This window comes from Chaetura pelagica, unplaced genomic scaffold (genome assembly GCF_000747805.2).
Source record: "Chaetura pelagica isolate M959 unplaced genomic scaffold, ChaPel_1.0 scaffold449, whole genome shotgun sequence".
Lineage (NCBI taxonomy): Eukaryota > Metazoa > Chordata > Aves > Apodiformes > Apodidae > Chaetura > Chaetura pelagica.
Window position 1 is genome coordinate 362,564 of NW_009954418.1, and position 11,600 is coordinate 374,163.

The 11,600-nt window shown below is 36.6% G+C and overlaps 1 protein-coding gene across 1 annotated transcript; it reads left to right on the top strand.

Annotated features, from left to right (window-relative positions):
- The first annotated feature begins 357 nt into the window (after positions 1-357).
- Positions 358-10,951, top strand: PLA2G15 (phospholipase A2, group XV). Its single transcript, XM_010004439.1, has 6 exons — positions 358-370; positions 3,082-3,238; positions 4,459-4,577; positions 5,870-5,968; positions 6,349-6,573; positions 10,349-10,951. Exons 1-6 carry the CDS (start codon positions 358-360, stop codon positions 10,858-10,860), a joined length of 1,125 nt encoding a protein of 374 aa, XP_010002741.1. The 3' UTR covers positions 10,861-10,951.
- The last annotated feature ends 649 nt before the right edge of the window (positions 10,952-11,600 follow it).

Genomic DNA, 11,600 nt, shown 5'->3' on the forward strand with positions numbered 1-11,600 from the left:
CTGGAAGTGCTCATTGATGTTAGAAATGAGCTCTGCTGGGATCACCATCCTTGTGAAAAATAAGAAACTGCTAGAAGTGCTACCTCATCAAATTTGAGGGAAACACTATTTTTTGCTGAATATGAAATCTCAGTTATTTTTCCAAATATCACACTTCCGAAGTCAACACATGTATTGCACAACATGCAAATTAGGAAAGCAAGGGGTACTTGAGGTCTCTTCCTGACATCCAGTTTTAACTAGTCCTGATGTATTTTGTGGAACTTCACTTGCCAGTTATTTTGTACATTTATGGTGTCAGTCTGTTGGCTTTAAAAAGTAAGAGTTTTCTATGTTTCCAGTAAAAAAAGTTTAGAAATGACAGATACTGGTAGGTGAGAGGATGTATTTTTCTACTGCGTTCAAACACCATAGCAGAAAATTCAGTAAGGTATGTCCTTATCCTACAGAATTAATCTTCATTGTGGTCTTCTTCAGCTGTTACTTATCATAAAGCCACTGAACAGGCCTCTGGCCAACATGTAAATCATTAACCCTTAAATTGTGTTGGGTGAGGAGTGAAGATCTTGCATGTTTTTTTTCCATAATCCGAAAAATCAAAATCTGCTTTTTGTTCCCTGTAGCTTAATCACGAACCTTCTTCAGCTTGCAGAACATACTTCAGAAAATAAAACATGAGTTGTGAATTGCTCATTAGCAGTTTGACTGTTAATATGGAAATTGAAACCTGAAAAACATTTTTGTTAATCCTTGCTTTATAAAGAATCAGGCACCACACCTGTACAGGAGACTTTTTTAGCTGCTGTACTTATCTTGGCACAGGTGGAACTTGCCCCTTATTTTTTGTTTAGAATTAAATTAATTGCCACTTTTCAACTTGTTCTTTGTCATCCCTTGGGTAAAAATTAGGATGTAATGCTTCTCATCTTCTGCTCTGAATTGGACATAGAAGCACAGGCTCTGTCCTCAAGAAGGTTGAGGGTGAAATACCTTAACCAAATTAAAGTTGGAGTTAATCTAAGATCACCTAATTATGAAGTCCAAGTGAGACTTTGTACACTTTTCTGCTTTCAGTACTCTTGTTGATAACTGTATCTTGATTATAATCTTAGACTTCTTCAGTTGTGAATCTTACTTCTCTGAGCAGGAGTGCTGCTTTGAATGCTGTTTAGAAACCTCAGCAAGTTCTTAAAACTGATACTCCAGATGTTTGCCTTATGGTTTTAAAGGTATCTGCTGGAATAACTTTATTTTTACCCAAGGAAATGAGATTCCAGGATAGAACAGAATGTCACTCTTCTATTTTGTTTTGCATTGAGACTGAAGACAAAATGAACCTGTTCTGTTCTTGGCAGGTCTGCTGCTGAAACTGGCCTGCCATGAATGATTTATATAACTAGAATTACGTTCTGTTCCTTTTCTAATTAAGAACACTGATATAGCATAGGCACGAGACTGTGGAACAACTTGTAGCTTTATAGTTCTATATGCACTAACTAAAAGGTATTTTGTGAGTTTACAAGACTGAACTTCAGTAAACTCTTTTTAGGGTGTGATGCAATACTATAATCTCTCTTACTATGCTTTCCAGTATATCAGAGTCCTTGAAATATGACCTAAAATAAACTGTGTTCAGCTACTGTTTTGTTGGGTTTTTTTTTAATGCTTCACTTAAGACTACGGAAATAAACCCACTAAAAATCTAATGAGAAAGTAGGGGTAGTTAACAGAGAAATCCCATTGTATCACTTTTATAGTGGGACATAACCTGCAGTGGTTGAAGCCTGTCCAGAGAAAGTTGTCTAGGTCTATATTTAGTCTGAAATTCTGTCCTTTTTCAGTTCTGCAGTGACATCTGCTGACATCTTATCTGGCTCTCCAGTTAAATTAGTTTCACTGAAAGATCTTGTTCTGTATACCATTGCCAAGTACAAAATTCTGTACTAAGTTTCATAGAACTTGGACCATTTTGATTAAATAATTTGCTGAAGTGGGTAAGAAATGCAACTATATGGGTAGGCCTGCTTTGAATAACTTCAAAATTAAACATTGACAGGTAAATAGGGTGTAGTTATGCACGCCTAAAAAGGCAGGGACATGTGGAGCAGAAAGAAGGGGAGCCCTTAAGAAGTGGCTAACTCTTTAAATTTTTCTAACACAGAGGAACTTTCCAGGTACTGAATTATTTTTGACTTTCTGGTTGTTGAGAAAAAAATATTAAACATGACCAATTTAAGAACTGAAAACTTACTGCTGAAAATTGAAATGGCTTTTTTTTAAGCTTAGTTCTAATTTAGAAATAATATTCCTGTCTCAATCTAGAGTTGAAAATAAATAAAGGTACATAAATCTTCATCAAAGGAATACTGGCATTTAGTATATGTTTTAAGAACAGTGCACTTCAGAGAAGGTACAAATACAAGACCCTTCCCTCCAGTATTACTTATGTTATATATATATATATATATAAATAAACACATCAAAACTGTTGGTGCATCCAAACCTGAATAGAAAAGATATGAAACTGTTTGGACTATTATGCTAGCCAATTAAATCTTGTGCAGCAAAAGTGTGGTCAGAGGTGGAAAAGATAAAATACAAACTGAGCTGTTTCTACTTTTTATGTTTTTTTGTAGATGAAACTGATAATTTGCAGGCAACTGTTTTGAAGAGAACAAAGACTTGCATGTGCAGTTGTAATACACCAAAGAAAAAAATTGTTGCAGAAAGATTCAGTTTTGACTTTAAAACACAGATAATTTTGATAATGTCAGAGACCATCTGACTTTCCATATCCATGGCCTAACATGACCTGATCCTATATAGTCTGCTCTTTGAAGTTATGAACTAGAATGATTCTGCAGGGTGGTTCCCCAGCTAGTGATTATTTTAATGAATCACTTTTGAAACTGTGCATGCAGTACTTTGTTTTTATGTAATGTTTTTTAATCCATTTGCAAAACTTAACAGTATCTCTAGACGGAGTGATGCTGCCTGAGGGCTACAGTATTAAGATGTGTATATTATAATGTAAAATGTTATACCCTTTAGTTTTAAGTGTCTCCTTTTTATATCTTTCAGTTCCAGGGGACTTAGGTAATCAGTTGGAAGCCAAGTTAGATAAGCCATCAGTAGTGCACTATCTCTGCTCTAAGAAGACAGACAGTTATTTTACACTCTGGCTGAATTTAGAGTTGCTTCTGCCTGTCATCATTGACTGCTGGATTGATAATATCAGGTAAGACCAGAAATATTGCTCTTTGCAGTAATTGCCTTTCCTTAGATTGCTTTGTACAGAATGGCCACCTTCAACTTTCTTCTCTGATTCAAGATTAATGAGAAAAATGACTTGGCATTCTGCTAGGTGAAGTAACAGGATGAATTGGAGAATGTGGCTCTGTTAAATCTGAGGTAGCTGTTCATCACTGATAAAAAGCAGAGCTTCTCTTACTTTCTTCCACTTTCTCTCTTACCATTTACCCAGTGTTGGCTTGGACATTTATCAGACAGTTCTGTAGTTAGTTAAGTTTTGATGAGGTAAGAGGGAAGGAGGTACATCGTGCAGGAGGATTGCTGAGAGCAGCCTCACGGGCAGCTGAGACACACGGGGTCTTTCAAGGGCAGCCTGGAAGTCCCTCCCAAAATTATCTTGGTTTAAAACATGCCCAATTTACAGCTCCCAGACTATTTCCTTACTCAATCTGCTTCATTAAAATCATTAACTCTAGCAGGTTAGAGATTGTTTGGTGTGTCAAGATTTGAGTATCAGCTCAGGTTCTAAGACTCCATCTAGGGGTAAAAACTTGCATTCATGTAAGGCAATTGTGTGGATATAGTATTAAAAACAAACAAATCCCCAACAACAATCATAAAAACCCCAAAGAAACCCTGACCCAATGCTCAGTATTCTCCATAGCTCAAATTGATTTGTAAAGTACCTACAAAGCACTCAGTACCTCTGTTTCCTGAGGTACCAGTTGTTATCAGTCAAGAAATACCAAGTGCTCTCTAATGCTGGTATCGGTTCAAGTGAAACAGAAATGAATTATTTTTATCTAGGAGAATTTTTCTGATACCTGATTTTACAGGTTTCTTTATCTTCTACTACCACATTCTTGACAAGTTTTCTTCATTATGTGGCCTGATGCAAAGTAGAATGGTACACAACTATATAAAGTAGCTTATATTCTAAAGTTAAAGTTCAGCTTGATAGAGAAGATAAGTGTCAAATTCTGCATGGACAGCATTAAACTAATTAAAATGGTTTGTACTGTGTAACCTCTTAGCCATTAGAGTACTCTTATCATGCCTGCCAGTTTTGTTTGGTTTTTTTTCTTCTGGGTAATAGCACTTAAAAGTTCTTGTTACTGCACTCAATGTAAGACCCAATGCAGCTGAGAGTTGTCATGTGGTAATATGACATGTTTAATGTTTTCTTTTTTTAATACGTACCCCCAGGCTGGTGTATAATCGAACAAGTAAGGTTACAGAACCACCAGATGGAGTGGATATCAGAGTCCCAGGTTTTGGGCAGACATTTTCCTTGGAATTCCTTGATCCAAGTAAAAGGAGTGTTGGTATGTACAAGCTGTGTCTGAAGTGCTTTGTCACTTGAAGAATTTTTCTAGTGTGTCTTTACACAACAACTGCTGTAATTTCAATTACAGTTCTGTTTAGACATGGAAAACAAGACTTAATTTTTTGTAGTAGCATAGAGCATGGCTCACTTTGCTTGGAAGTGTTTGCATTGCATTGTTTGCCTATTGTTTGGCCTGATGGGTTGAGAAGATTATTTATTATTGTGCCAAACTATGATTATAATTCTCTGGGTAAAATTTAAGTAGGCACTTTGAAGACACACACTTGGAAAATATGTCAAGTAGAAAATTCTGTAACTGATGCTTGACAAGCAAAACTAAAATAAAACCACTTAATTTCAGCTTAGTTCTAAGATGGTATTTGGCCTTAAGAATGGAATTAATAGGCTTGGGAGATGTGGGGACTACACACACTGTAGTTCCCCAACTTTTATCAGTGTCAGAATAATTCTATTTGTGCTGCAAAGGATTCCTGCATTCCTGTGGTTTTGGGTGTTTTTTGTCTAGTGTTTTTTCTAGAAGTCATCTTTCAGAAAACACTGAATCTGATAGGCTTTTGTGAGGAATTGTAACCTGTGGCTTAAGACTGAAGTACTAATGCACTCAGCTTCATGTTTCATAGCATGGTTTTATTTTTCTTTTCTGTAGGGAGCAGTCCCCAGAAGGGCAGTAATGTGCTTAATGATCTTCACTAGATCACTCTTATAACTAGAACACAGCCATATTTAAAATTGCCTCTGTTCACTTCAGGGATTATATGATAAGCTTTCAAGATTAACAAGTGAGGTTCTGCTCAAAACTTAAATATTTCTGTGATATTGAGTTGGAAGTTCTAACACTTAACTTTTCAAACTGTTACTAGATGCATTTAATTGTGGTAATACATCCCATATGTCAAAGTTCATAATATGTAACACCTTTCAATATCCAGCCAGTCTGCAAATGCTTCCCTATGTAGTAACTGAGGTGTCTTTACAGTTCAAGCATAAGACACAATTTGCTGAGGGAAATTGGTCTGTTCTGTGTACATCACATTTGCTGCCACACTTGTATGATAGGTCAGCCAGCTAGTAAGAAACTCAATAATGGTATTTGTTCACAACTTGTTTAATATGCAGTATCCTAGACTGTGAGACTTAAGGCTACAATTTTAACATTTATACATATAGTATCAGAAATAATGCTAATAATAAAAACAACTAATTAATATAATAATATTATGGCTGCTTTTGATACTTATCTCACCACTATTCTGTTTCTCTCGTCTCCAGGTAGTTACTTTTATATGCTGGTGCAAAGTTTAGTAGACTGGGGCTACAAACGTGATGAAGATGTAAGAGGAGCACCTTATGACTGGCGAAAGGCACCAAGTAAGTAACACTTGAACAGAATTTTTAGTCTCCTAGCCAGCAGTGATATTTTGGGTCCCTTCTCCTGCCCCATCTGCATTATACTTAAAACCTTAATTCTGACTAGTTCTTGGGTATCCTGGACCCAGATGAATGTTCTGTGGTGTGGCTTCTTTTTCTGCTTCTTGCTTAAGGCACGCTTAAAAACAACACAACAGGAACCCCACACCAGCAAAACGTTTCCCCACAAAAACACTCACCCCTCTTAATACTGGAATTTCTAAGCTCTGCACTACTAATTAATTCCACAGACAGTTTCAAAAAGTAACCTTTTAAATAATTGTGTTGAAGTTCAGCATTCACAAGAGTTATAACTGCAATCCTGTGCATCTTCACTTTAGATGAGAATCGAGACTATTTTGTGGCCCTTCGCAAGATGATAGAGTTAATGTATGAGCAGTATGGAAGTCCTGTCGTCTTGATAGCCCACAGTATGGGCAATATGTACACCCTCTACTTCCTCAACCATCAGAGTCAGGATTGGAAAGACAAGTACATAAAGGATTTTGTGTCATTAGGTGCTCCTTGGGGAGGAGTGGCTAAAACTCTCCGTGTGCTGGCTTCAGGTAGGTAATTTGAGAGTTTGCAATGTATTTTGTTAGTAGTGCAACAAATTACTAATTAGACTAGCTCTAGGACTGGAGGATGAGAGTGTTTAAGGTACTATGCAGATAAACATAATTTTTCATAAAGTGAAGGCAACTTGATGTTTCAAACCTTGTGACCAGACTGTCATTCTTTATGTTCATGGGAGTGGGTGAAGCTTTTTTATATCCCTTAACCAGGACCTGTTTCCCCTCCTGACCTCTCTTAACCTCTTTCCAGCAGATTGTTGTGTCATCTGCTGTTTGGCCTGGTCTCTTCTTTCTGTCACTTCTACCTCCAGCCTGATTGTGCTCTGTGCAGTACTGTGAACCTCACAAGGACTCCAGAGCATCCAGTTGTTTCCTTTGATTAAAGATCACACAGCTGCTTGTGGTTAACATTAAGGGAAACTTATAGACATGGTGGTGAAGTAGTGCCCACAGTACAAATGCCTGTTGAAAGTGATAACACTACAGAAAAGTGCCTTTTTTGAGATCTAGGGTTTGGCATACTGAATATGTCTGAGACTAAAAAATAAATAAATCAGAAGCATAATGTGTGACTCATGGAAAAAGTTCACTTACCCCACCTGTGTGATACCGTAATTTAATGTCCTTTCGGATTTAGTTCATTATGTTTCTGGGTTGGGTTTTTAAACTTGTTTCTGACTTACTAACTTTGGATATCACTATTTTCTTCCTAAACAAAGCTGACATCAGAAATTTGACTTCATCAAAACGCAGAACACAGCAAGTGCCAGCTGTGCATGGACTAATCAAAGAATGCTTTGCTTAGCAAAGACATCTGATTCTGCACAGCTCAGTTACTAATTAGAAAACTTAAATTGGACGTTTGTATTGAGTAATGTATTATTAAATCCATTGCAATGGCACTGTAAAAATTGATTTTACATTTCCCACAGGCTTTTTTCTGACAAATTTGCATGCTACTGAAATGGCAGGAGGTGAGCAGTGTTAATATCACCTTCATAAAATTCCACATAATTATATGAAACTTCACAGTCCTAGATTTCTCTTTGATTAAACTTTTCTGCTTCATATTTTTATCCTTTTGGATGCATCTCATCCCAAGTGGCTAGCTATGCAAATGAATAATGACTAGTTAAATTTCTACAAAGTATAGTTAGCATTTAATCTGTACACCTGTTCTACAAAATTCTGTGTGCTAGAGCAGAAATCTTAAGTTGTGCAGTAAAATTAAATGGGCAGAACATAATATCAGAATGAACATTTTTATGCTAGTTCTGTCTCAAATATGTCACCACCATCAGGCATTAACACTTGAATTCCAGTAGTCTATTAAAATTTCTAAAATTGATATTATCAAGGTGTTAGTATGCACAAGAGTAGTTGCTTTAAAGAAAAATACTGCATTGCTGCAGGAAGGGCAAGGCAAGCTAGGAATGCATTGTTTCTGCTTCTATTCCTGTTTATAATATGACTAGGAACTTCATGTCAGATTCCCAGTTGTGTTACCAAACTGGTAAAACAGTACAGAGGTAGAGTTATTTCCTGTAGATTTTCTGTGATACTTTCTGCTACTTACGTGCTTTGCAGGATTAACATATGTATCATTGTATTTCCAGTGTCAATAAAATTAGCATGTTTTTCCCACTACAGGAAGCAAAGACACAAAATTCACTGTGGTGGTGATTTTTTGTCAGCTTGAGATGCCAGCAGTGTCTTCCTTAGACCTAATATTTTGAACACTAATGTAAATGAGTATTGTGCTTGCTGACCTAAGCATGGTCTTGGCCACACAGTATTTGTGCCATTGGGAGAGAAGTAAAGGGTCTGATAAGCATTTTGTAACAGTTCTGTAGGAGAAGGCTGAAATAGCTAGGTTCTGTGTTTGATTATTCTACTGGAAGTAAATCTTGTACACATTCCTTTCATTGTTCAACTCAGAACTTGAGGTTTCTTTGCTCAAAACTGCCAAGTAGTATTCAGTAGCTTAGTGGAGACTTTGAACAGTAAAGTATTGACACCACACAGTAACATGAAACACATTTTTTAGGACTTGTGATTCTTTTGAGTTACTTTTTATTTGATTCAATGATATACTAGCAGTGTCTCCCTCTAATCCTATTTAGGTCTCCTTGCTGAAGCAATAGTGCCACCTTATGGAATGGAAAAATATATTTTGGTGCTATTTCAGGAATAGTTGTTTTGGTTTCAGTATATCAATTTTTGTGGTGTGATTGACCTGCAATACTACATGCTGTAGTCACCTAGAACTAATAATAGAAAATCTGATTCAAGGTTCAGGTGACAAAAGAATTGAGGTGTGCCAGCCACTGTGGTAGTAGAAAATAGATTTGATCAGTCACTGTGAAAATAAACTCTCATCTGTCTCAGGGTTTTAAAAGAGTGGTTCTAGTAATAATTTTATCTGTTATTTACTAAGCAGCTTTTAATTTTGTGAAGATGTGTGAACAATGGTTAAAATACAAAGAAAAATGTGTATAAATTTTAATTTAGTCATGTGGTAGGTCAAGCCATCTTTGGAACAAACTGCTAAGAAAACAATGGACTTGATGTCTAAACAATTAAGTGTTTTGGTCAAACACTAGTTCTGTAATAAGAATAAGCCTAAATTTGATAAAATGTAACAAGTTAGTGTTTTTTTGGGTATTGGATAATTTCTAGCTTTCTAGAGTTCTGTTATATTAAGAAAATATAATGGCTTGTAAAAGCTTGGCTGGCTGAAAACACTTCCCTAAGCCATAGTAGCTATTAATTGGTCTTTCAACAATTTTTGGCTTTGTCTGTCCCCCACCCTGGCAAAGATACAGTTTAGGTCACCAGAGCTGCTAGAAAATATTAGTGCTACATTAGAGAACCTGTGTTCTGAGCAATGCAAGTATTTGAGTAGTCTTGACTTGCTAACTGGAAAGGAAGCTGCTGATGTTGGTGATTTCCCATGGTTCCCACAAGAAGCTAACAAGCTCTAACTCTTCTTTTGCCAAAGTACAGAATTCTCTACATGTGGAAACTGAACTGGTCATTGAGTGCAGCCTTCTTACTTGATAGCATAAGCAAAGACAGTAATAGTTTCTTCTGTTTCCTTTTATAACAAATTATCTTTTGAGGTAATTAAGAGTCTGCCACTTTCTTTCAATTGCAAGACATGTTTGGGTAGGTTTCATTCTGAAGGGAGTGTGTAAACTGGTAAAACACCATGCCAAATGGTAAATAGAGTAATTTCTATAGCTATCCTGAATGAAATACTGCTACTCTGCTTGCTTTGAATATGCACAAGTTTAACATTTTAAGCCTATAAAGTCTCTTCATGAGTTCTTATGCATGTGGATAGTAGTATTTATTCCTTCAGCAAACACATGATCCAGGTACCAAAATTAGTGTAAAACACATTTCCAGAAGGGAATCTAAGACAGCTTGCAGATGATATAAATGCCTAATAAAAGCTGATTTCTTACTTGGCTAATAAGAGAGAAAATATTTCCTACAAAAAAGATTATCTTGGAAAGGCAGCAGTGTTCTTGGTTTGTTAGTCATTTAGTCATTAGCTTGCATTTAAATCTTAAGTTATTGAAAGTTAGTTTTTGGAACTTAATTATCAGAACAATCATAAATGAGGAAGAACTTCTCAAATTGTCACTGTAAGCAAAGAGAATAATCTTTTTCAAGCTAGCACTGTGAGTGATGACAATTGCTGCTAGCTGATGTTCAGGCATTGCTTTGTGTGTAATTAAATTCCACTTTTTTTTATAAGGTGACAACAACAGAATACCTGTGATCAGCTCACTCAAGATTAGAGACCAGCAGAGATCAGCAGTTTCCACAAATTGGATGCTCCCCTACAACTACACGTGGCCTCCAGATAAGATCTTTGTGAGCACCCCCACAGCTAACTATACTCTTCGTGATTACCGAAAATTCTACAGGGACATCAATTTTGAGGATGGCTGGCTCATGAGGCAAGACACTGAGCACCTCGTCTACCAGATGGCACCACCTGGTGTGCGCATACACTGTCTTTATGGCACTGGAGTGGAAACACCTGATTCCTTCCATTATGAAAGTTTTCCTGACAGAGAACCGAAGATTCTTTACAGCGATGGGGACGGTACAGTAAACTTGCAGAGTGCCTTGCAATGTCAGAAGTGGGTGGACAAGCAAAAACAGGAAGTGGTGATATTTGAGCTTTCAGGAAATGAACATATTCAAATGCTATCCAATGATACTACTATCTCCTATGTGAAAAAGCTGCTTTTTGATTTGTGATCCCTTGTGTTAACAGTTATTTTCCTCACCTGTGATGCCTTCCCTTACATGTGGCAAAATGCCTTTTAATCCCTTGATATTTAGATATTGAAATTATTTATTTTGTGGGTTTTTTTAAGGCCGTGTTCAAGAAGTTTTTTGGTGTCCTTAATGATTGTTTGTCTCTAATTTGTGTTTATGATGCTTCATGTTGTTTTCACATTCTGCGAATTTGGTCAAATATGCATTTTGGTGCCTCTGGTGTTGTGTCCAATGTTCATACAGTGTTTGATTTGGAGATTGTGCAGTGCCTTGCACATCTTGCATAGAATCATAGAAACCTGAGTTCCTTTGTGTGATCTTTGCAGGGTTTGGAGTGGAGGGTTAGGAAGGATTGCAGTTTCAAATGTCCATAAAACAAGGGAATGATACTAATTTGGGAAGCACAGTAAACTTTTGAAAGGGTCTTGTATAATCTGATTCACAGTTCCCAGTACCTTTGTTTTTTAAATGTGTATATTTACTAGGTAAGATAGGGAAGGGATCTGCCTGGTACTGTACTGCCTTTTGACAATGACTATCCAGCCTTTCTTTCGTTGCAGTTTTTGGGAAAAAGAGATGTGTGAATTGCTCAAAGCTTCTTGTTAGTTACTTTTTTTAAGGAAGAAATTGTTTGCTCATCTACTTCTAGAACCTGATTACATATAATCTGGAGTCTGAGGAATTCTCACCTTGTGCTTTAGTTATCAGTGAGGGAAAGA

Excerpts from the sequence above, each read along its gene's own strand:
- PLA2G15 (XM_010004439.1), top strand. Across the intron at positions 4,578-5,869 it reads TCCAAGTAAAAGGAGTGTTG|GTAGTTACTTTTATATGCTG; the intron begins GTATGTACAAGC and ends TCTCGTCTCCAG. Across the intron at positions 6,574-10,348 it reads TCTCCGTGTGCTGGCTTCAG|GTGACAACAACAGAATACCT; the intron begins GTAGGTAATTTG and ends TTTTTTTATAAG.